Raw genomic sequence first — 24,268 nt, forward strand, 5'->3', positions numbered from 1 at the left:
CAACTGAACGCAATGCAGGATAGGAGTTTCGGGTATCCATTGCCGAAGTATGGCTAACCGATACCCCGCCTGTGCCTCTTCGCTGATATTTGGTGTGATTCCGGTTGATGGCGAATCGTGATGGATTCTCTTCCAAGGTCTGTAGGGATGATCTCTATACAGCCAACATGGCTGGGTCGTGGGTGTTGTTGTAGGCACAGATCGAAGCCCCATTCCAGTATCTATCACAGCTTCGACTTCTCTGCCAATAGCTTTTCCAGCCCGGCCTTGAGATCTTCACTCATGCCATCCTTTCCAGGTCGGCGACTGTCGCGGTCCACAAAGACGTGGATGAACTCGCCGACAGCTTTGACCTCCTCTTGGCCTCTTTCGAAGACACCAATTTCGTATGTGACGGAACTCTTCCCAAGCTTATTGACTCGTAACGCGAGGTCTACGACGGAGGGGAACTCGACAGGGGCGAGGTAATCGCAGTGCGAATGTACGACGAGGCCGATCTGTGGGGAGGTAGGTGGGTGCAGCGAGCAGTGCTGGATGAGATATGTATTGACTACGGAGTCAAATCTTCCAATAGTCAGTATCAGTATCTCATAATATGGTGAAGACGTACAGATAGTAATAGACGCTGTTGTTCATGTGGTGGTACATGTCATTGTCGCTCCTTCCTGCTGTCAGTACCGAGAAGGGCTTCGCGCGAGGACACGCACCATCTTGTCCTGTATTCGAGCTGAAACTTGTAGTCGCCCCGTGTACGCGACTTCAATGCCTGCTGTGCCATGTTGTCGCTGCTTGTTATTGGTGTTGGAGGCAGACGCGTCCCGGACATGAAGACGACGGGCTAGTTGGCTGCGTCACCCATCAGCCTCGGCTTGCGCAACATGGATTTCTCCCACACGCACCTCAACCCCTCTCCCCCGCGATTCTGGCGCCCTCTCCGCGCATCCTCGCATACCTCGCCTCCAAGGGCCGCCTGCCTGTGCCCAAGACTCGCACAGGCTCTCCCTCCATGGCCCTAGTGCCCTCGCCCCCGCGCGACAAATACCCGCCCCTGCCCGACGACAAATTTCCCTGGAAGGAGCCCCCCGCCGTCGCAATCACGCCCTGCGATCCCTGGCCGCGCCCATACTACCTCGAAGACGGCCTGCGCAAGGTCACGCCCTACCACTTCACATACAACACCTTCTGCAAGGAGAGATGGCGGGGCAGAGAAATTCTCGACATCTTCTCTAGCGAGTTCCGCGACCGGCCCGCCGAGTACTACAAGCAGGCCATAGAAGAGGGTCGCGTAGTTATCAATGGCCAGCCAGTCCCGAGCACGAAGACGATTGTCAAGAACGGCGATGTCATATCCCACACCCTCCACCGGCACGAGCCTCCGTGCACCGCGCAGCCCATCGGCATCGTCCACGAAGACGACAACATGATCGTCATCAACAAGCCCGCCGGAATGCCCGTACACCCCGCCGGCCGCTACAACTTCAACTCCATCATCGAGATCATGAGGGCCGATCGTGGCTATACCTGGAACCCGTTGCCGTGTAATCGACTCGACAGGCTCACCAGCGGCATCATGTTCATTGGTAAGCACAAGCAGGCGGCAGAGGAGCTGAGTGCACAAATCAGAGGGAGGACGGTCAAGAAGGAGTACATCACGCGAGTGGTGGGCGAGTTCCCAGAAGGAGAGATCCTCTGCGAGAAGCCTATCCTGCAGATCAGCCCGAAGCTCGGTTTGAACCGCGTGCGCGCAAACGGCAAGGAAGCGAAAACGGTCTTCAAGCGGTTGGCATACTACCCACCCAAAGACGACGGAAACAATGGCGAGAAGCAGGATGGAGAGACAGGCCCCAACGGTCAGCCATGGAAGAAACTCCGCGGCTACTCCATCGTGCGCTGCATGCCAGTAACAGGCCGCACCCACCAGCTCCGCGTCCACCTCCAGTTCCTCGGTCATCCCATATCGAACGATCCCATATACGCCAACCAGCGCGTGTTCGGCCCCGCCCTCGGCCGCGGACAATCCGAAGACGAAGACGACGAAGACATCATGTCCCGCCTCTCGCGCATGGGCAAGGAAGAGGTCGCCGACGCGGTCGCATACCACGACGAAATGGTCGATGCCTACAACAAAAGGAAAGCGGAGCGAATGACTGGGGAGAAATGCAAAGTCTGCGATACAGATCTGTATAGCGATCCAGGGGTCCATGAGTTGGGTATCTACCTGCACGCGCGCAGATACAGGTGTGAGGAAGGGAAGTGGGATTATGAGACTGGCTTGCCTGAATGGGCGTTGCCACCACCTGGATACGAAGGCCCTACAGAAAGCACAGCAGAGTCTGATCCTTTGGCCGTGGATCTCAAGAAGCTGGGCTTGGAGGACGATGAGCCCAATAAGGAGACTCCCACAAACGGCACCAAGGATACAAATTCAGCAGCTTTGTCGAAAGAGCCGGCTGCTGCTAGTGCTTCTGCTTGAGTGTTGACGCATTGAAATGTGCTACATTCACATATAAAAGTTCGAGCATCTAGAAGTTTTGAGATACCCACCAATGTATTCTTACTAGCAACGTCCTAATGTCCGTGTCCTGTGGTGAGAAATCTCTTGAAACAGTCGATTCCATTGCCCGAGATATCTAGAGCTGAGCTAATCGTCGTCTTCGTCATCGCTGTCATCAACTACACTTCTCAGCTTGCCAGGTCTTATGTGCCTGTGCCCAGCGAGGTCTTGATCATCCTCATCCGCATCTGCCTCGTAGCTGTCTTCAGTGTCTCCCTCATCCTCATCATCGTCCTCGTCTCCGTCCTCATCTTCCTCCTCATCATCCACACTACCCGTCCGAGGCGTCCCCTCCCTCTCCCTCAACTGCGCTTTCAAGCCATCCAGAATAACGCCCAGCCTTGCTTTCAGATCTGGATTCCAAACCTTACTTATCTGGCCGTCCATCTCTTGGATCTTGCTCCTCAACTCTTCCGCTACCTTATCTTCCCCGTCATCTTCTTCGTCATTATCGTCTCCCGAAGCTCCAGGGCCTTCTTCGACTTCGATCTTGCCGCCGAACGCAGCTGCGAACTCGTTGGCGACTTTGCGTTGGGGAATAGCAAAGATGATGTTCTCGATAGATGGAAAGGTCTCAGCACCAGTCGGTGGTGACTTGCTGTTCTTCTTGCCTCCAGATGAAGAAGCAGAGCTACCACCACCCAAGACCTTCGCAAAAGCCTCCGCAACATCTCTTACTGGATTACCATACGCTCCAACGCCCCAGGCCCCGAGCACCAACGCCTTAACCCCCTTTTGTTCCGCTATCCTCAACACACTCCTAATCTTGCTCTCTACAATATCCCTATCTTTCCTGCTTAACCTTTTCTCTTCCTCTTCTTCCCCTTCTAGTTCAGGAAATCGTAGCATCCCCGCACTAATAACATCGATGTACCAGCGCTCCGTGGGAGAAAGCTCACCTGCGCTATCGCCGAGAGGAAGGGCAGAGCGGAAAACGAGCACGTCGTGTGTGTATATGCCGCCATATTCGGGGAGGCGGTAGAAGGATTCTTTGAGCGAGGGCAGCAGCGTTGTGCGTGCGCAGAGGGATTCTTCGGCGGAAGTGGCGCCTGTTAGGAGACCGCCGCCTGGACGGAGGGGAGACGCCATGTTCAAGATACATGGGTTGGGTTGTTTCTTCGACGTCTGCTTTGATGTGGTGGTCGCGGTGGCATGGTATAATGAGGGATTGGCGAGCATATGTGCAGCTGTGAGGGCATCCGTCGTTATCATGCGTATGCATCGCGGTTTCCTAGATGGATCGGGTGTTGATGTTGCAGTACTACTCAAGTTGAGATTTGATAGCCCTTCGTCGAGAGAATCATTGCGTTTCTTGCCTCTTCCCTTTGCCCTTCCTTTGCCAGCATCTCTCCCCACATCACCATTCCTCGCATCCTCCTCTTCAACATCGTCTTTCCCACCTTTGACCTTCCGCCTCCCTTGACCCTTCCTCTTCACATAGCCCGTATCTTCACCACCCTCAACACGTGCACCATCCCTACTCTTACTATCCTGCCCCACTGTGCCGTTCGGCCCCGGGTTCGGAATAAGCTCACTCCCGTCCGCACCTCGCCTAGCTCTTGCATTTGATGCCAATATTGCAGGAACGACTTTGTTCACCACGTGCCGCGCTTGTTTGGCTCGGATGTCTTTGCGCACGGCGGGTGGCGCAAGACCCTGAGATTTTTCAGTGCGGCCCATCACCGCAGGATTGCGCGTATCTCTAGTTTTCTGGTTGTGGGTGTGGAAACCTTCGTAATAGAAGGGAAGACGTGACCAAAAATCTGAGAGGGTCCTGCTCAAGTTGTTGCTGCTATTCGCGAGTACTATGTTGGTTGGTCTGGTCGTCGCTGGTTGGTTGAGACTATGACGTTTTTGGGCGGGTCTGGAGCTAGTGGAGCTAATGCCCTTCGCTCGTCGAGCTGCTCCCTCCTTGCTTTCTACATGCACCATGATCTTGAGGCCCAGGTCAGGCGTTGGTGAATGTGTTGCGCATGTGCTCCGTTGTAATGCTCAGATCGCGACCCAAGCATGGCCGTACTACTGATGATCCACTCGTACCATTACATTCCTAGGTCTCGGCTCAGTAGAGTAGGGAACTCTTACATAACTGCAATAGATTTGCAGTATCTCAATGACTTTGACCCTCGTCAACCGGATCACGCAGAGCTCGATACGCGTTTGAAGGTTCAGTTGTTGAAGAAAAGATTGCGCGAATATCCACAGCAATGTGTCCAAAGAAGACACGATCTTCTTCCTTCATAGTCACAATCTGGAACCCCGTCCACGATTTGGGGAACAAAGCCGCTTCTGGGCCGTGTTATGTCGATTTACCGCTCAGCCCCCGTTCCTGAGAGGCGGTTCAGGTCCAACAGAACGCGCGTTCATCACAAGGTGGGCACTTCGCTCCGCCAATTTGTTCTCGAGAAGGAGGCCTCGCGATTGTATCATATGGATGAAGTGGGCACGACCCAGCTCAACAAAGGCAATAGAGGATACTTGCCTTCGTTCTCAACCACAACCTAAGTCTTAGCATCTTCGCGTAGCTCTTGCTGAATTCATACATATACTGCCTTCCTCTCCTTTCCTCCTTTCTTCTTCATCTCTTCTCTCTCCATCTATTACCAACAAATTGAACATCAAAGACAAGATGTTCTCTCTAGTCCAGTTTTTCGGACTTCTTACTATGGTGATGGCAACCGTCTTCGCAAACTTCGGCAACAAGTCCGTTTGCGAGCCTCTCTTCTCGGGCTCTGGCCCCAAAGTCTTCCCGGACACCCCCGAGGCTTTCCAGGCCTACACTCCCTTCTCCGATGCTGCATCATCGGCCGTCACTCCCCCTGGCTACGTCCAGTCTTACTCCAACCTCCTCACCACGTACGATGAACCATCACAGTTCGTCCACTACGTGACTATGGACTCGTACGATGTCGATCTGTGTGAGTACAACTTCGCACTGAAGAGCATCACACCAACAAGTGCATCATGGCTTCAACAAGTTTACTAACTACTTTCAGGTGCTGCCGAGTGCGACAACGACGCCAAGTGCAATGCTTTCACCATCTTCTTCGAGCGCCAGCCCGCCCATGCTCCTCACGGCATCCATTGCCCCAACCCTGAGTCTACGACTTATATCAGTACGTTCCTTCCTTGGAAGAGTATGTGAGACATCAACTAACTTCCCGTCCACCTCCAGAGTGCGACTTATGGTCAGGCACCATCCTCCCCAACATCGCCATAAACGAGGGTCAGACCCGTGAGAATTTCCATGTCGTCATGGCCGGCGCCAACGCCTACGTCAAGGACGTTGTCACACCCGATGTCCCTGCCGGCTATGCCCTTGAGGCGTACGCACTCGGTGCTGCCATTGAAGCCCCTCTTGACTGCAACGGTGAGGACACCTACATGGGCATGAGGTACTGGCAAGACGGCAAATTCGATGCTCAAAGGTGCATCACCGCTTGCGAGGAGACCAATGATGCTTCGGGCCGCCAGTGCCACTTTGTCAACACGTACATGCAGCGTCGCAACAACGTCCCCGTTGTCCAGCACTGCGCCATGTTTTCCAAGTACTGGCCCATCGAGTAAGCTCACCCACGAACTGTATCTACTGTGACCTTTCTCTGACTGGAATGCAGATTCGCTACCAACGTCGGTCAGCTACGTGGTAACGATGAGATTGACATCTCCGAGACTGATTCTTACGGGTAAGCTCCTCACTATCTCCTTCTCGACATGTACTAACCCAGTTGCAGTATCCGTCACATCGTCGACGACTTCGCTGCCTGCCTGCCCAGCGACAAATCTGCCTCAGTCGCATCCAGCACGCTGGCGACCATGACACGCGCCAAGAACGTGCTTGCAACTCCGTCTTCCTCCTCCTCCTTCGACTACCCCATCATCGCTCCCGAGACATTCAGCGACTGGGACCCTGTCATGGAGACTACCACGTACACCACTCCCATCGCCACTGCTTCTTCCTTCACCACGCCCATCATCGCCCCGGAGACCTTCTCAGACTGGGATCCCGAGTACGAGACGGCCACTTTCGATAGGCGTCGCCTCTTCAGTCATCGTCGCCAGCTTGTCAGGCCCACTGGCACAGAGTTCATCACCGATGTTCCTGATTTCGCGTCGGCCTTCTCTGCTATCCCTGCTATCCCTGCTATCCCTGCTATCCCCACTGTCCAGTAGATTCCCCGCTCGCTCGACGTGACTTATCATGTCAGTGGGAATGACGTCGCAGGTGTAGAGTCTCCTTGTCCAATCCTGCAATTTATGTGGTAGCGCGGACGATAACAGCAGATCTGGACACGGACATGATCAGCCATTATGGTGTTTGAGCTTTTGGTCGTTGAATTGGTTCCGTGGAGCATGGCCGACTTTGAGTGACATGCTTGAACCACACAAAAACATCAGAAAATAGAAAATACCAGAAAACAATATAAAAATTGAAAAACACAAACATTGTGAGATCCATGTCTTGTATCTGCTGACGTGGTAATTCGTACGATGGACACGAGGATTTGGTGTTGACACTTGACGAACTGCAAAATGCGGACCTTATCATGAAAAGTTGGAAAGTAATTGGACATAGTTTCTCATCTGCGTACTTCATCGTGCTGCGATACACTTCCAATCCAACCCTGTGCGCGAGTAGGCACGAAAGACTTGTAATCTGCAAAACTCCAAACCCCGTATACCCGGGAACGCCTACATCGCATTACTTCTTGCCATCTACCTCTCCCTCGCTCCTCTCATCCGTCAGCCTACTAATCTGACTGAGCGTGCTCATGCGACCTAATAGATCTGGTCTTTCCGCTTCCTTCTTGTTGCCAGCCGTCAGCGCACTCTTATCGCGATTTGTCCAAAAGAGCCAGCTCTGGCCATTATACAAAGCAAGAGGATTTGTCGAACTAGCTCTTTGCCCTTGTGACTGTTCTTCGTCATCTGGATCGGCAGTAACAGTATATGGCTCTTTGATCGGCGACGAGGCTTCAGATTGTGATGCACTGCGTACCGATGTGGTGGTGCGATCCATTGATATGGATGTCTTGGGTGTACCCGTGGGCTTGGTGTCGAAGGTATCGTTTGTTTTTGTAGGATGTAAGACGGGGGATTCGTGGGGTGTGGAGTGGAAGCTTAGGGCAGCTAGAGACTTTCGAGGTGAAGCGCTGCGGCGAGGGAGGGAATTCGTGGAGTCGAAGCTGGCGTGCGATATACTTTGTCGCCATGTCATGATCCGGTCGTTTGGTGGTTGTGTAGATACACTGTCTCGCCGTGATCGGCTAGTCCGCGATATGATGCTGCTGGGTCGACCGATACCCGACATTCTCTTCATGGATGCTGTATCCCACTGTTCGCTCAGCCGTATGCGCTTTTGGTGGGCGCAATCTTGTCTGAACACTTTCAGCGCTCCAGTATAGTCTGCTGTAACGATGATGTTGCCGCCTCGATGTGCCGAGCGAGCAACGTATGCCGGGCTTTCCGCAGCTTTCTTAAAGTTGGTATCTGTGGGTGCGGGTGTCGGATGGGCTAAACCTGCCTCTGTAGGCGCCCGCGACGAAACGACAGACTCAGCTTTTGACACTAGAGTGACCGGTGGTGGATTGCAGAGGTCGAAGATGGGATCTTCCGATGCGCTGAGCAACTGCCGTGTCTCGATGGGTGCCATGACAGTACACGTCGTGATGGAATTATGAGCTTCGAACATTTCCACCGGACGATGATTCCTCTTCTCGCCCTCTGCCGTAGATGTCGTCGACCAAATGTACGTTTTCCGATCCTCGCTTCCACAGATGATGTGTCCACTGCTATCAGCAAAGGTAGCTCGTATCTGACTGCAGTTGTTTTCGTGACCACGGAACTTCATCTCTAGAGTCTTGTCCTTCATGTTGTAGATGCGCAGCCTCGAATCATTGCTCGAAACCAGTAGCTTCATCTCGCCACTCTCGCTTCCTGGAGGCCAATATGTTGCTTGAATTCCAGTGATCTTACTGCCCTTCGCATTCTGACCGCGAGTCGACTTTACGTGGAGTTGCGCCTGCCACTTCAATCCTTCGGTATCGTAAAACATGCAGAGTCCACCGAGGGTACCAGCTATACAAGTCTTCCCATCGGGTGTAAACGCTACTGATGTGATCATGTCTGGAACAGTGATCGAAAAGGCCACGCTCTTATCGGGTATGCTCCATAGTCGCAACTTAGCGTCAAGCGACCCAGCTAGGAAGAATCGATCGTCCGTAGGGTGAAACTGAATGGAAGGAACAAAGTCGGAATGTTTGAATGTACATAGATTTTCGTCTCGGCTAACGTGCCATAGTCGAACGGTTTTGTCCATGGAAGAGGATAACAGGAAGTTGTTCTAATAGGTGTCAGTAATGCATCAATACCTCACATAAACTCGACATACCTTGCTCCAGCTCAAGTCCAGGATCGTTGACGTATGTCCTTGGTATTCGCGAACGGGCTTCTGCTGGAAGACTGGTGCGCTGAGTTGGGCATGCGGATCGCTCTCGGTATTCTCATGTGCGCGACGTCCTTCTGGGCTTTCAATCACGGCCCACACCCGGATGACTCTGTCCTGACCACCAACAGCAAGATACCTCCCATCTTTGCTGAACTCAACAGCCCAGATAGGATTCTGCGTAGCGGCCGACCCAGACTGAGGCGCAGGATTTGATCCAGCAGCGGGGGGACTCTTCTTATCCGATCCGGAGCGTAACTCCTGCGCCAGGAAGACACGGTCAAACTCCTTCTCCTTCTTGAACTTTGTCCTCACTTTGATGTATGCCGGAGGATGTGGTATCTTCGGACTGAAGCTGACATTGTCGACATAGAGCTGGGCATCCATACCCTCTGGTCGTCGGTCGTCTGCCTCAGAGCCATTGTCGCTTGCGCCATCGAGGGTGCTCTTCTTTTTGTTGCCTCCGATGAAGCGACTAAGGAATGACACTTTCCTACATACATAGTCAGCCTTACTGGTCACACCTGGAGCTAGCGTCGGCAATGACGATCAGGCCAACAGGAGAGCGAAGCGCGAGCTCAGCCTCGATACGCGGGTCCTAAATCTCAGTACGAAATACGCGCTAACCCTTGGCATGTAGCCATATGACACTCCATGCGCTCTCGTGAACGAACATGTGCACTTACTTCTTGTCTGCCTTGCCCCCGCTTGTGTCGCGGGCCGTCTCTCCGCTCAATTTCTTGTCTGCGTTCGCTTCGTTCGGTGACGTTGGCGATTGGATCGGCTCGGTGTTCTGGGATCGTAGTTTCTGTACGGCGGGCGACGTATTCGTTCTCTGTAGGATTTGCTATACGATAATGCGCAATTAGCGTCCGTCTCCGCATCTCGAACCTTATATGTACATACTTGCGAGAGCGGGTCCATGAGTGTTTCGGGCAATCTCTCTCCATCGCCAATGTATCCATTGTGTGTATCGCCTGCCGGTTGCGCAGAGGGTGTGGTGGGGCTTCGAAGTTTGGCGGAGAGTTTCTTGTTGGACAATGGGCCTGCGGATCCTGGAGTAAGCATCTGTCAAGTTGCGACGTGACTTGCAACAATGGGTACTGGTGTGTGACGTACCGTCTACTGTGATTGAAGACGCGTTCTCCTGGTTCTGGAAGTAGGAACCTTTGCCAACGGCAGGTGGGTCTGTCACCTTGATCTGGGGTACGGTGTCTGCCATGTTGACTTGTCACGAAGCGGCATGGATCTACCCCGGCGCCACCTCAAATGGTACTTGACACCCTTTGCTGAACACGCGGATTTGCGTGCTGCGACTTGACTCAGATGATAATCATAGAATATGCACGCTGCACTAGAACAGCGATAGAGTCGGATTTTGTCGCGGAGGGTCGCGGATGTTTACGAGCTAGCCTGTCGTTGTCTGGTGCACCAATTCTGTACGCAAATGCAGGGACAGGATTACCAATATCCCCATAGTGCGCGATTGGTTAAAAGCAAGTAGTCAAGGCGTCGCAAACTGCAGAGCTGGAGATGGCGCTGTACAGACAGCCTGCAGGTATCCAGCTCGCTTGTGGCAATTCCACAGGATGGCAGCCGCGGGACGCCTCACGCATGGCTGACGTCATAGCAGGCGGTACCTGAGCGAATCCTTCCAAGAGCAAGCTTGCGCGCCTGGGCGGCGCGTAGCATCTGCAGAGGAAGTCGCGCGCATGAAGGCTACTGCGAGTAATCCACGTGGTAGGAGATATGGGCAGGTATCGGCAAAGCTTGGTTCGTTCAAGCGCATGCTGTCGCGTGGCGTGTCGGACCGAAGCTGCACGCGTCATGCACGAGTAACATCATGAAGACCTTCACGCGTCGATGGAGATGTGGTAGTGGAGACATGTATATATGTAAATGTTTGTATTCGTGATTATTCAAAATGATAGAGTCGTTGATCCCATCGCTGTCGCGTACTATAGCTATCCTACCGCATCACTCATCCAAGAGGCCCATCCCAGCTAGCTAGCAACGCCATGACTCCAAAGTGCGAAGAGTGGTTACTTCAACAAAAGCAAAGGGGGTATGTGAACGTAGATGCCCGGCATCCGTGCCAAACCCAAGCGTCCGAAGTGTTGTACAGTAACTAAATCGCAAATAAATAACAAGAGAAGAAGTCGAGGCGTCTAGAAGTCCTCGTCGAAGCAGAAGTCTCCGGACTGGCCTTGGGGCTCAGGAGCGGGCGTAGACGAGCCGTCCTTCTCGTGCTTCTTGGTGCTAGCCATGACACCAGCCTTCTGGTAGTCACCGACGCGCTTCTCGAAGAAGTTGGTCTTGCCGGCTAGCGAGATGTTCTCCATGAAGTCGAAGGGGTTGGTGGCGTGGTAGGCCTTGGTGTTGCCAAGAGCCAACAGCAGACGGTCAGCAACGAACTCGATGTATTGGCACATGAGCTTGGCGTTCATGCCGAGCAGAGCACATGGCAAAGCGTCGCTGAGGAACTCTTGCTCAATCTCGACGGCCTCGGTGATGATGGCCTTGACCGAATCCAGGCTGGGCTTGTTCTTGAGGAGAGAGAAGAGAAGGCAGGCGAAGTCGGTGTGCATACCCTCATCGCGGGAGATGAGCTCGTTGGAGAAGGTAAGACCGGGCATCAGACCACGCTTCTTGAGCCAGAAGATAGAGGCGAAGGAGCCGCTGAAGAAGATACCCTCAACAGCAGCAAAGGCGACAAGACGGTTGGCGAAAGTGGAGTTCTTGTCGGAGATCCATCGCATGGCCCAGTCGGCCTTCTTGCGGATGCAGGGAACTGGAACACATTAGATGATGTTGCAAGACGCGTTGTAGGTATGACTTACTGTTGTCGATGGCGTTGAAGAGGTAGCGGCGCTGCTTGGGCTCGCTAATGTATGTGTCGATGAGAAGAGAGTAGGTCTCGGAGTGGACGTTCTCCATCATGATCTGGAAGCCGTAGAAGCATCGCGCCTCAGGGATTTGTACTTCGCTCGAGAATCGCTCGACGAGGTTCTCGTTGACAATGCCGTCGGAGGCAGCGAAGAAGGCGAGGACGTGGGAGATGAAGAAGCGCTCGTCATCGTTCAGGCGGTAGTTCCAGTCGTGGAGATCCTTGGAGAGATCGATCTCCTCTGCGGTCCAGAAAGAAGCCTCGGCCTTCTTGTACATCTGCCAGACCTGTAGTGAACATGTCGTCAGCATGGGTGTCGCTTAAGTGGGGTTTGACGCGTCTAGTCACGCGTAAAGCGCGTTAGATCGGAGTGAAACTTACATCGTGGTACTTGATGGGGAACAGGACGAAGCGTCCAGGGTTCTCTTGAAGGAGGGGCTCTTCGGCCTCCTCCTCCTTGATCGTGGGCGCGACGGTAGGCTTGACCTCCTCAAGATCATCCTCGAAGTCATCTGGGATGCCGACGATGGGCTTGAAGGTGTTCTCCTTCTGTGCAGGGGAGAAGTCAAGCTTCTTTGCGGGCGAGTCGTTCATCTTGAGCGAGTCAATCGCGGATGCGACCTTTTGACGCGTTAGCATGGACGCGTCTTGCTGGGTACAAGTACCGGAAGTATCGCGACGTACCTGCTTGGAAGGCGTAGACTCAAGAGCAGACATTGTGAAGAGAAAATATGTGTGAAGCTCTGGATTGTACGAAGAAAGGCGAATGTGCAGTCAGGATTACAAGAGGTATCGCTGATGTGGGCTGATGATGGTTGTGGTGTAGAGAGAGACGAAGAGCAGACGCGACTTCACTATAAATCCGCGTCGAGACGCTAGCACGTGACTGGGCGATCGGCTTTGGCCAGCCACTAACGCGCCTTCCTCGCGAAAAGACGCTATGATCTCATCCATGTGCGGCTTCGATCACCATGACTTTTGTGCCCTATGAACATCAAATTACACTATAAATGTACCTAACTACATAATCGAGTGCGCGCATTCCAACGATACCCATATTGCGTTCTTTCCGTCTGGTGGTCGTCGACAATCATCGTCAACGTCTTCCAGCGCGTCGCCCAGCCACGAGCTTTCACGTAAAAACCGTCTGTGCCAGACGCGTCGCAACGCGCTATGAGTCGAGTCTCCCCACCACAACATGCAAGGGCCGTTTCCGCGACTAGTTAGTCCTGCATTTGGCGGCTGAACAAAGGCTTGGAAATACATTTGAAACCCAGATTGGCCCGCCTCGAGGCCCGTCTCGACGCTTGCATTGGCTGCCATCTGGCCGTGCTCGTTCCGGCCTCGGATCAGATTAGATTTTCTCTGATAATGATCTGACGCTGATGGCTGGTTGGTTCCACTCGACTCGTCACACGCCGAGTTGGACATGTTTTGGCCCGAGAACGCGTCGTGAGACCGTGTTGGACGCGTCTGAAGCTGTTCCGTCTATGCGATGCTCACCTTCCCCTGACTTGCTCCCTTATCCCACACATACTTTGTACGGGTTTGCGATCTCGATGGCGTTACTACGCGAGTGATCCCCACTAGTTGACTGGACGACGCGTGCTCGGACGCGTCTGAGGGTAGTCGCACTAGGTGTGGGGGAGACCACCCGGCTCACTATACGGCTGAAGTTTGCACAAAACTAAGATTCGCTAGATGCACATGTTCTGGAAGCAATTTGGGGGCTTTTCGATAGAGGTTTTGGGTGGTTCAATCGTTGATCGTGGTTGAATGCGTCATCAGCGAACTATATTCATGGCATCGGCGGCGTGAAAGCCTGTACCGTAGGCAGACCTGATCTAGATCTACGCGCGCATTGTGTGACTCCTTGACTCACACTACTAGGCGTGACTAGAGTGTGTGTCGCAGTCAACAGCATACGTTTTGAGTAGAAGTATACATTGATTTGTATACTACGTACTTGCTACGATATAATAGTCTGAATGCAGCAAACCTCGGGATCAACGCCACATCGCCGCCCACTTCATTCCCCTCAAACCCCCAGTCCCCGGATCAACGCCACCAATTCTGGGATGCGAAAAGGTTTACAGATCGCCTCATCCACGCCTGCCTCCTTCGCCATATCAATCTGCTCTCTTCTCGCGTTCGCACTGACCGCGATAATCGGCACATGCCCACTCAACTCGCCATTGTTCTCCATCTCCCGTATTCGCCTCGTGCAGGTCAAGCCGTCCATTACAGGCATCTCAACGTCCATGAGGACGACGGAGAGCGGAAGAGGCGGTGTTTCGCTTGGTGTCCGAGAGAACGACGTGCGCGATAACTGGGAGAGAGCCTCAAAGCCGTGGTTTGCGACGTGAATTGTGTGTCCTAGCTTTTTGAGTTGGGTGGATAGGACGCGTTGATTTATGAGGTTGTCCTCTACGATGAGAATGTGGTATTTGTGGTCATTGATTACTATCCCATCTTCCTGATCCTCCATGGGGGCGGCGGTAGGCAGTGCTCCGTCGGGGGATTTGGTATCGCCCTGGATGATCTGAGCCTTGGACCGACTCGACAGGCTGTCTTTCTTCTTGTGGCCATTTGTGGTTGAAAGGGCACTTCGATCTTTTGCCCTCCGTGATTTGATGTAGAATGTGAATGTTGACCCAACATTGTGAACGGAGGATACGCCGATGTTTCCGCCTTGCATTTCGGTGAGCTCGCGCGAGATGAACAGGCCTAAGCCTGAGCCGCCATACTGAACATGTGTCTTTGGGGTCGCCTGCGAAAAGCGTAGGAATAATTTGGCTTTATGATCGGGAGACAGACCGCATCCTGTATCTTTGACAGTAAAGTGTAGATAAAACGGCTCGCCAGCGTTGTTCCATTCAGCCTGTGTCAGGAAATCTTTTCTGACGGCTTCCTCAGGCACATACTCGACATCGGGTATATGTTCTGCCTCGCGTGATGCGCTCATGATTACTTCAACCTTGCGGATTTCTTGGCTTTGGGTAAACTTGATGGCGTTGGTGAGCAAGTTGATGAGGACCTGTAGAACTCTGCTGGGGTCCAGTATCGCCCAATCAATGTTCAAATCCGCAATGGACGAGTCACATCTTACTTCCAGATTCACGCGAGCTTTGTTCGCCTCGTCCTTGAACATCTTGTAGGCGTCCTGTAGAAGAGCCGAGGGTTGTAACACCGTGGGACTGATCACCAGCAGCTTTGAGTCCAGTTTTGACAGAGTGAGGATGTCGTCCACAATTCGCTTTTGGTGCGTAGCGCAGGCTTGTATCGTATCGACTGCGTCTATACTGGTGCTGATCAAGCTTTTTAGTTGTGTTTGAATGACAGGTTGTAACGCCAAGGTATCTCCGCTCGCGAGTCCATTGATTTCGTTCAGGGATGAGTATATGGAGTCTGCGCATTGTACCATCGCGCTCAATGGATTCCGCATCTCGTGAGACGTCATGTCAATGAAGTTCTCCTGCTGCCTTTTCGCCTCGAGCGCTTCTCCGACTCTGTTCTTCTGAATAGCTTCAAGCCATACCATGTGACTGACATCAGTCATTGTTCCCGTCACAGTCTCATCGGGATACGCCGTCTCGCTGACAAGAATCCAAGTGGGTGTCTCAATACCGTCAGGACCCATCCACCTCTTCTTGAGGTTTATTGTGAAGGTATGTGGTCCTCGTTTGCGCCTGGCGACCTCGACTTCATGGACACATCGCTCTATCAGATCGTCATCGATAATAGTTCGCCACTCTACTTGATCGATGGGCACTTTGGGATGGTCGGTAATGCGGAACCACTGGTCGTTGACATATCTCATCGTCAAGTCTGGGTTGAGATGATATAAACCCACTGGTACGAGCTCCGTAAAGGAAGCTAGACGTCGCTCTGCTTCCGATCGCAACAGTATGGATTTAGTCGCTTCTTTTTGAGCACTGATGTCGGTGTTGCATCCAAATATGCCTGTGACAAGCCCGTTTGCGCCTTTGATAGGCATACATGCTGACAATGTCCAGAGAACGTCGTCGGCAGCTTCTCCGCTCTGATGGTTCTGATCTGGTCGCTTCCATCGTATCTCAAATGTCGCCGGTTCGCCGGATACAAGCATCTTCCATTGGCTATCCACCATAGCTAGGTCCTCCTCAAAGACGCACTCCTTGTAAGCCGATACCGGGACCTTGAGAAAGTCTCTCCGGTGGCCAGTCTGAGCAAAGTACGTTCCCTGAATTGATATTAGTTGCATTCAGTTTCCTGAACGAAATGTCCTTACGTTAGCATGAAGCAATATGCCATTGACATCGATCTCAAAGTACCCCAGGCCAACTTCGTCCGCGATATCGTGGAAGTTGCGGAGCTTTTCAGCTACGTGACTGGCTTCCAGTGTGAGATTCGCAACTTCTGCATTGAGAACTGCTCTATCCCTCGCAGCTTGTTCTTCCTGGAGTTCGCGTTTCCTGATCTCTTCCTCGTGAAGCGCTACTGAGGCCGCAGAGGCACCGAGCAAGTTGGAGAACACCTTGATCCAGTCCTTGTACTCGTCGTCAAACGGTCGCCGCGTATTCAGGCCGAGAAGAAGGTACCCTACTATAGTTTCGTCGTAGGTCCTGATCGGAACAACAATGAAATGTTTCAGGGGATCTCCAAAGCCTCGCTTCTCGAGATCATGGTATAGCGACTGCGGCAATATACCCTCCTTTTCCTGATACATAAGTGCGGTCCCATCGCTTGCCGCATCTCGCATGGCGCGGGCTAAGCCGTCATCGCTGCTGAGATCCAACTGCAGAGGTATGGCCGGGTGGTTAGGCTTGTAGCCAATGGCCCATTCGAGCGTACATTTACTAAGTGCTCCTCTCGGCGAGATATCGGTTTCCGCCATATCGTGTAATTCGCACTGTGAATATAAAACGGCGGCCGGAAAATCGTATTCGAAAGGCCTGACGGCATCGGCCAAGCTGTGCCAGAAACTTTTGGTGCTTCTTGCCTTGCTAGTCAGTTGGCCTACTTTGAGCAGGGCAGCGACACGTCGTTCCAACAACCTATGCTCGGTGAATCAGTCTGTCGTTCGTAGCACACATGCAGGATACCTACCTTTGTTTCGTCACCTCAGTCACGATGGAGTACATGCCGTCGATGTGAACACCGACAAGGGGTACCAAACTCCACATGAAGAAGGCTTCCTCTACAAAGCCAAATCGTTCAACCATGAAATGATACTCTTCTTCTGGAGCATCTGCGAAACGTGTCTGCTCTGAGCGAGCCATCGTGGCACTAACAGGATCGGCGAGTTCAGGCCTGGAGCGAGTTAGATGTTTGATCATTGTATGTGCACGTGAAGTAAATACCAAGCATCAATAATACTTTGACCAAGGATAGCGGGATGCCTTGAGCCACTAACAGAGGCATACGCGAGATTGTACAGTATGGTATGCTCGGGACCAAGGAAGAGAGCCGTTGGCCGCGTTTCCAGCATCAGTGTGGTGACCAGAACGTTGAGCTATCAAGCTGTTAGCACGAATAGTAAGATGTCTCAGCACTGCGTTAGCAAAGCATAGCAAGGGAGCTACATACTAGTAATAAGTTAGCAAGACATCTTGAGAGCTATTCGTGATGGCTACTTTACCTTCATAACCCCAGGAACTGATCGGGCCAAGTGACGTCTTAGACCAGTTGACATTTCGTATATGTTCGACATGTGCGCGTAATTCTGGCGACTGAATTTTGACGGTAAAGATGGTGTCTGGCACTGGTTGCAGACGTGGTGAGGGTAGCCTCCCTCGGGCAAATTGCGCGGGCTCCTGCAGGTGGCCATGCTGTTCATCATTTGGCGCTGGCTGCTCGATGATGGTGACAATCAACCAGCGCTTGCATGCGAATTTGGCCCATTTGTATCGGCCATGCAGGAACTCATTTTGATGGCGTGCTGCAACTCTACTCGCAGGATCCCACCAGTCTCTCAGCGCGGAATGTGAATGCAGCGATGACGCGATATGTTGAATTGTGAGGAGGGCGGTGTTGACATGATATATGATGGCAGTCGGGGCTTGGCAGTCGACGATAAAGGTTGGCCGTGGGTCGCTGTCGTATAGCTCCCGGATGTCCGCTTCCATGGTGGCAGATCTGCGTCGTCAATGCTGTGATTGGATGGCGCGTGGAGAATGCTGGGGATAGTCGCGGGAAGGCGCCGAAAGCGCGCCGGAGGTTATTATATCGTTCCTATCGCATGCAGTGGCTGAGATGAGTCCGTACTCTTACAGTGTGCGAAGATGCAGGTGTTGCAGCAGGAAGCAGGTGCACGAGTCGGCCGGTCATGGGAATTCGGAATTCGCTACTTGCCACCATGGGATTCCTGGCCGAGCGACTAGTTGACGCAGCAGTGACCTAGATCCGCCTCGTCCGTCGTCGTCCCCACGCTACGTCCATTGTCTAGAACTTTGGCATGCACGCCTTGGTAGTCTTACCGAGGCGATTGGAGCAAGGCGCGAAATGCTGCGAGTTACTGTTTCACGCAAAACGCCCATTCTTGTACAAATCGTTGTCTTCATCTCAAGCAGTTGTTGCTGATTGGTGGCGGACTTCAATATCGGTCCTGGGAGATGCAGTTACATATGTACAATCCATAAACTTTGACTGATCCCTGTGGCGCCAGGATATGCATGTCACGAACGCCTGGGTCAAATCAAACCCTACCCTAACATTTCTCCCCAGTTTGGCACCACCACGAACTTTCCCTTCACTCTACCAAGACTTGTTGCATCGCCCCCGTCTTCCGGCGCCGTCCTCTCGCTTTCAGGTCGGATGCTAAGGCTAGCAACTTCCTGGAGGAAACTGGCTTTTTGTCCAGGTGTAAGCTCGTAGCTTGTGCCTCCCCAGTCCAGTGTCGTGCGGCCAGATTCATGCACGCGCAACTTTCCTACCAACCCACTCCCGAATCGTACGCCCTCCCTTGATCTAGCAGAGGGGTCGGAGAAGCTGCCCTCTTCGAGTTTGATCTTTGGATCCGGCTTGACAGATGGCTGCGCAGGCGGTTGAGCGGGCTGAGGTTCGGAGGTTTCTTTCTTGATAGAAGGTGGCTCCACCGCAGGCATAAGGGGTGGTATTTGAAACAGGTAGACGTTGTTGTCTCGTACCGTAGGCTTCTTCTCCGTGCTGGCGGCGTCTGCCATAGGTACATCGCCAGACCCGTCGACCTGTGGTACTTCTTCTGGACCCAACTCGGCTCGGATATGACGTAGATTCGACTGGAAGCGTGCCCATTCGGCGCGATCTTCATCGGTTTGGAGGATAGGCTCTGCTATAGGTTTCTTCCTGAGCTTAGGCTTTCGCTCGGCATCTGGTGACTGTGGTTCCTGTTTCTCTGCGGGCTGGGCTGGAGCGTCAGATTGGCCCACCTGCTCGGCATCGACCATGTTCTCGTCTTCACTAGTAGGTTCAGTCTTGACAACCACGTCTGAGTCTTCCGAATCATGCCAGACGCCCTTGAACTGTTTCCGCGAACCTGTGATCTCCATGTCCTTCGGTTTGCTCTTGGGTTTCCGGCTTGTTTGTTCGGATGCAGCATCTTTGAGTGACTGCCCACTCGATTCTGCCTGCTCCAAAATCTTCGCCGCAGTCTCTGAGCTTGCCTCTGTATTGATGCCAAATGTCCGTTCCTGGTGCTCTTTCCTTCCGATACGTACGGGTAACGCTGTTCTTGCTCCGCGTAAAGTGGGTGCGCTTTTGGGTTTGCTTTCGTCTTCGTCGGAGGAGATTTCGATCAAGTCGATGTCCTTGCGCGGCACATCAGCCTCGTCTTCTTCATCAGACGACACAAGGCCGCCGTCTTCTCTCTTGATAGATGGACCGCCTCCACTTCCTCCTCCGCCACCGCCGCCTCCACCCGTCCGGGAACCGGATCCTCCATAGCTACCGTCCTCATTCTTGACGCGCTCTGCTCTTGAGCCTGATCCTGATCCGAATCCAGAGTATCCGCGATTCGGGTTGTTCTTCCTGTCTACTCAATGTTAGTATGTACAGCCATAGCCAGAGCGAGTGACTTGCCTTCCTTGGAGCTGCCTAACGAGAATGGACCACTGGCAACACCACTGAATCCACCTCGGGCATTTTTCAGTTTGCTGGCCTCTCGTCTTGCTGCCCTTGTAGCATCCGCCTGCTTCCTAGCTTCGGCTGCAACCTGCTCCTTTGTCCTTTCTCGGTCGCGGGCTGCCAATTCTTTTGCGATCGCGTCTCGCTCCTCTTTGCTCCTTCGCCCGGTAAAGGCGGGGGTTTTGACGCCCCTCTTCCCTCGAGTTGTGCCGCCGCGGCCGCGTACAGACGGTGATGCAGATCGCGAAGGAGGCACTGAGCCCTGGAGACTGCCGAGTCTTTGCACTGGGGCGCGGGTGGTTGGTTCTGCGCTAGGTTGAGGTGATGCGACAGCCCTGTTGTACATATATCAGTACTGCCGTCAAAGTAAATGGGGGAATAGAGCATACGATGCAGTCGCTGAAGGCGCCTCAGAGGTTTGCGACTCTATGACTGCCGACGCGCCATCACCACTAACGACTGGTTTCGCATCGCCGTCTTCTTGCTTGGGGACCACAGGCTCAGCAGCAGCTTCCGAGGCATCTGCGGCAGCTGTGCTTTGCGGGGTCGCATCTGTGGATTCGCTCGCGCCAGTCGTGGCTCGCCCTGATACTGCTCCTCCTCTTGCGGCGCCGCGAGCGCGACTAGCTCCCCGTCCTCTTGGTTTTGGCGGCATTGCTGTTACTCGAGTGTAGCTAGTTGGTGGTGTTTGGTGACTCGCGCAACACTGAGGGTCGCAAATATTTTGGCTATCGATAAAGTTAGCTCCAACGCGACGTCACATGTCTAGGTGAGGGGCCTCGACCAGTCCCTGGCAAAGATCTGTCGGTGCAAAAGCGGATGCTCTCGCCTTTCACTATTCATTTTGCAATGGACCTGGTCACATAGTCACACTCAAGCATGTCATCACCGAAAGCTACGAGTCTCGGAACATCATCTAATTCATTTCCTGACGACCGAAGCCTCGATCCAACTCTATCAATTACAAATTTGTCCGCGTCGAATGCTCAGGTAAGAGTAGTGGTAAGTTATGTGCATGCCAATGTATGTGAAAAGCCCGCTCCGCCAATGCTCGCTAGAGATACTGAGGATGATTGTGCTCCCTGAACGCCAGCCTCCAAGATGCCCAAAAGCAGTGTGTAACATGAACGCATTAGCAGAGAACCGGAATATGGCGGATACGAGCAAGAGTGCCAACGCGATGAACAACCGATAAACAGGGTATAAGATGCGATCCAACTCTTCTCTATCCTTCGACGAGAGTTTTGGGGCTCTTGCCAAGCAGCTCAAGACATCTGCGTGCGAGGGTGACGACTTCGCCCTCGCCATCTTCGTTGTCCTCATCGTCCGATTCGATGTTGCGCTCGGCAATCTCGGTCACCATGTCGATGATTTCGTTCGATTTGCCAATGTGCTCCATCAGCTGTTGGTCTTCCGATTCGAGTAGCTGCAGCAGTGTCCAGATCGCGATGTGCTGGAAGGTTGGGTCTCCGCTCGCCAAGAAGCGGCGGAGGTAACCGTGGATTCCGCCTGCGGGTTCCGTCCAGTTCTGGATGAATATCGAGTAATCACCGACTGTACTTGTTAGCGATGATTGTAGTAGCGACGAGTTAGACTTACCCTTGGAAGACAGGTTTCCCAGAGCGGCCGCGCTGTTCCCTTGAACCTCGATGCTCTCCGACTCGGTGAGTGGAATGAGTACATCGAAGACGCCCAGGTTGAGTAGATGGGGCTTGAGCTCCTCACTAAGGGCAAGAACGGCAATTGCTGCCGTCATCTCAGACTGAACCGGGAGTCGCACGTTGAGCACGAGCGACTTGCATTTCTGCACGGCACCCGCCTCCAAAACCAATTGCTTGTTCTTGTCTGAGCTGGCTGCGAGGTTGCGCAGGGTGGAGATTGCGTGGCACTGGATCTCGTCGTTATCGGTGGAGCCGAGCAGATCTACGAGAGGCTTGAGGAAGCCAGCTTCGATGATGGGCGATTCGTTGGCAGGGTGGATGGAGATGTTTCGTATGCATGCGACGGCGGATAGGATAAGCGGTAGGTAGGACGATTGCAACAGGCGGAGGAGGGAGGGTAGACCACGAGCGCGCACAATTTCGAGCTGGTAGCGTTCGTCCGATGCTAGGTTACGGAGAGCGAGTGCAGCCTGGCACTGCACCTTGGGCGAGGACGACTCCATGAGGTGTACCAAGGAGCCAACCAGCCTGCCCTCAGTCTGTGCCAGCTTGGCGCGGTTGCTTGCATCGACAGCGATATTGCTGAGAGCTGTGGTGCAGTAGTACTGGACATCGACATCGGACGAGGATAGCAGCTGAACGAGGACGGGAATAGCGCCAGCGTTCACGAGCTGTTGTCGGTTGTCGTCTGGTACCGTGTCAGTGCAAAGCATGATGAAACACTGCGAGCATCTTACCTGAATGCGTCATGTTCAGCAGCGCGCCGGTGGCATTCCTCTGCACGCGCATGTCTTTGGACTTTGCTAGTCTTGTGAGAGGCTGCAGTGCGCCGGAGCGTGCGATCTTCGCTTTGTTGTCTTCGTGTGTAGCCAAGTTGGTGATGCACCCGACGGCGTTACATTGCACCTCGACGTTGGGCGAGTTCATCTGCTTGATCAATGGCGCAAGACCTCCCAGTGCGACAATGGCTACCTTGTTCTCGGCTGCGATGGTTAGTCATCGCGTCGAGGATGTAGGGTGTGAACGTACTGTTTACCGCCAGATTGCCTAGGGCGGCACTCGCTGCACGCTGCACTTCGATGTCGGGGTTCTGGAGCAGGAACAGAATAGGCTCCAGGGTGTCTCGGTCGACCTCTCTGACATCTGGACGGATGGTGTTAGATGCTGCATGTAGGTGTGGTGCCGGGTCATGTACCTCGCTCTGTTATCTCGGCAAATGTCAAGCTTGCGGACCGCTGGAGATCGATGTTGTCCGAGTATACCAGCGTACTCAGCGCGCGGAGGGGTTCGCCAGAAAAGAAGTCGGTCTCGGCTCGCTGTGCAAGTTAGCATGGAGCAGCTGTAGCAGAGGCGGTGGGCAGCGTACGTTCTCGAGGAAGCCCAGCAGGTCGGCAACAGCTTCCCGCTCGCTGTCGGCCAGCACTGGGTCATATATGCTGTCTCTCGAGCGGCCTGTCAGATTTTGTCAGCAAGCTCCCACGGCGAAGATTTGGGTCGACTGACCGCCGCAGCAGAAGAATCGGTAGCAGAGGTCGGAGACGCCCATGGCTGGAGGCGCAGACGGTCGCAGTCCGGCCGAGTGAAGCTGGTGTCGGGTCTGCAGGTTCAGCCAACAATGCGGTGGCGCAGTGAAGAATGCGTGCAGCTGGCGACGGGAGACAGATTGGGCCGGTGCGATGGGTTGATGAGCTTGGTGATGTTGTCACCCGCCCCAGGGTGTTGAATCGAGCTTGGCAGATGGAACTTGGAGGTGTGCTAGGCGGGCGGCAGCGTCGCCCGTGCATGCAGTCAGTCAACAAGCGTCGAGCTAGCCAGCTTCACGTGAAGACGACTTCAATTTGACAGCAGAGAGCCGCGTGGATGCGTGCGTGCAGTGTGTATTCTGGCTGCGATGCGACCCTCGAGCAGTTGCGCGGGCGTTCGCGCTCTTCCAAGGCCCTATCGCAACGATCCCAGCAACCCTATAAGATGATGTATATGTGCATTCCAAGCTTCCCTGCCTCCGCTATCGTCAACTCGGTCAAGTCGGCGCGGCTTGAAGGGTCCAGCGATGCAGACAGGGACCCCGGGCAATGCCTCTTGCTGGCCGCCGTGACGAGCCAACCGCGTCGAGCTTCACGGCGACCGCAACGTCATGTTTCGGCCGTTTGACGTGTACAACCAACAATGCGCCGGCCAGGTCACAATTATGGCCCTCATGCTGCCTTATTCGCCTTTGCAACGCCCGGCGTCATGTACGGTCTAGCGGCCCGCCATGCAGGCCATCTGTCGGACGCGCCCCACGTCCTCTGTCACTGTTATCACCGCCTGCCAAACCTCATGAATGAAGCCATGGTGCTGCGCAGCTCGCTGCAGAGCCTCTGTGCGGGGTAGCCGCTCTCCTCGCCCTCTACCCGTCGCGATGCGGCGACGGCTGCTTGGCTATCTGCTATCCCATGGATCATCCAGCACACCTACTACGCTAGACTGCCCAGAATCTTCACCGAGCACCCACTCGCTATGCGCAAAAGCAGCAGATTACCCTGCGAACGCGTCCCATAGGCGCGCATAACTGCATGGCTGGTTCACGGCCGCTCACGTGCCTCTGCGCCCGCGCCTCCGCTGACGGCCGCCTATTAACAACATGCGTGGGGGAGGCT

At 53.8% G+C, this 24,268-nt stretch overlaps 9 protein-coding genes across 9 annotated transcripts; 2 read left to right on the forward strand and 7 right to left on the reverse strand.

Annotated features, from left to right (window-relative positions):
- Positions 1-224: 224 nt before the first annotated feature.
- On the reverse strand, positions 225-778 carry J4E85_003377 (uncharacterized protein; the record flags this gene model as incomplete). The annotated part of the gene is made up of 3 exons (XM_051467645.1): positions 225-564; positions 611-661; positions 708-778. 3 exons carry the CDS (start codon positions 776-778, stop codon positions 225-227), a joined length of 462 nt encoding a protein of 153 aa, XP_051328804.1.
- A 228-nt stretch (positions 779-1,006) lies between these two features.
- On the forward strand, positions 1,007-2,473 carry J4E85_003378 (uncharacterized protein; the record flags this gene model as incomplete). Its single annotated transcript, XM_051467646.1, has 1 exon — positions 1,007-2,473. One exon carries the CDS (start codon positions 1,007-1,009, stop codon positions 2,471-2,473), a length of 1,467 nt encoding a protein of 488 aa, XP_051328805.1.
- Positions 2,474-2,641: 168 nt separating this feature from the next.
- Positions 2,642-4,234, reverse strand: J4E85_003379 (uncharacterized protein; the record flags this gene model as incomplete). The annotated part of the gene is made up of 1 exon (XM_051467647.1): positions 2,642-4,234. One exon carries the CDS (start codon positions 4,232-4,234, stop codon positions 2,642-2,644), a length of 1,593 nt encoding a protein of 530 aa, XP_051328806.1.
- A 949-nt stretch (positions 4,235-5,183) lies between these two features.
- On the forward strand, positions 5,184-6,727 carry J4E85_003380 (uncharacterized protein; the record flags this gene model as incomplete). The annotated part of the gene is made up of 5 exons (XM_051467648.1): positions 5,184-5,511; positions 5,551-5,670; positions 5,730-6,117; positions 6,172-6,240; positions 6,289-6,727. 5 exons carry the CDS (start codon positions 5,184-5,186, stop codon positions 6,725-6,727), a joined length of 1,344 nt encoding a protein of 447 aa, XP_051328807.1.
- Positions 6,728-7,256: 529 nt separating this feature from the next.
- J4E85_003381 (uncharacterized protein) lies at positions 7,257-10,221 on the reverse strand (the record flags this gene model as incomplete). The annotated part of the gene is made up of 5 exons (XM_051467649.1): positions 7,257-8,897; positions 8,946-9,492; positions 9,686-9,846; positions 9,906-10,045; positions 10,119-10,221. The coding sequence occupies 5 exons, from the start codon at positions 10,219-10,221 to the stop codon at positions 7,257-7,259; spliced, it is 2,592 nt and encodes an 863-aa protein (XP_051328808.1).
- A 946-nt stretch (positions 10,222-11,167) lies between these two features.
- Positions 11,168-12,603, reverse strand: RNR2 (Ribonucleotide-diphosphate reductase (RNR), small subunit; the record flags this gene model as incomplete). Its single annotated transcript, XM_051467650.1, has 4 exons — positions 11,168-11,790; positions 11,840-12,173; positions 12,268-12,507; positions 12,571-12,603. The coding sequence occupies 4 exons, from the start codon at positions 12,601-12,603 to the stop codon at positions 11,168-11,170; spliced, it is 1,230 nt and encodes a 409-aa protein (XP_051328809.1).
- Positions 12,604-13,924: 1,321 nt separating this feature from the next.
- Positions 13,925-17,993, reverse strand: J4E85_003383 (uncharacterized protein; the record flags this gene model as incomplete). The annotated part of the gene is made up of 4 exons (XM_051467651.1): positions 13,925-16,108; positions 16,157-16,922; positions 16,975-17,178; positions 17,542-17,993. The coding sequence occupies 4 exons, from the start codon at positions 17,991-17,993 to the stop codon at positions 13,925-13,927; spliced, it is 3,606 nt and encodes a 1,201-aa protein (XP_051328810.1).
- Positions 17,994-18,569: 576 nt separating this feature from the next.
- Positions 18,570-20,623, reverse strand: J4E85_003384 (uncharacterized protein; the record flags this gene model as incomplete). The annotated part of the gene is made up of 3 exons (XM_051467652.1): positions 18,570-19,868; positions 19,898-20,303; positions 20,358-20,623. The coding sequence occupies 3 exons, from the start codon at positions 20,621-20,623 to the stop codon at positions 18,570-18,572; spliced, it is 1,971 nt and encodes a 656-aa protein (XP_051328811.1).
- A 570-nt stretch (positions 20,624-21,193) lies between these two features.
- On the reverse strand, positions 21,194-23,175 carry VAC8 (Vacuolar protein 8; the record flags this gene model as incomplete). The annotated part of the gene is made up of 7 exons (XM_051467653.1): positions 21,194-21,522; positions 21,568-22,317; positions 22,367-22,612; positions 22,659-22,772; positions 22,825-22,945; positions 22,996-23,081; positions 23,133-23,175. 7 exons carry the CDS (start codon positions 23,173-23,175, stop codon positions 21,194-21,196), a joined length of 1,689 nt encoding a protein of 562 aa, XP_051328812.1.
- Between the last annotated feature and the right edge of the window lie 1,093 nt (positions 23,176-24,268).

This window comes from Alternaria conjuncta (genome assembly GCF_024043145.1).
Source record: "Alternaria conjuncta strain BMP 0040 chromosome Unknown scaffold_4, whole genome shotgun sequence".
In the NCBI taxonomy this organism is placed as follows: domain Eukaryota; kingdom Fungi; phylum Ascomycota; class Dothideomycetes; order Pleosporales; family Pleosporaceae; genus Alternaria; species Alternaria conjuncta.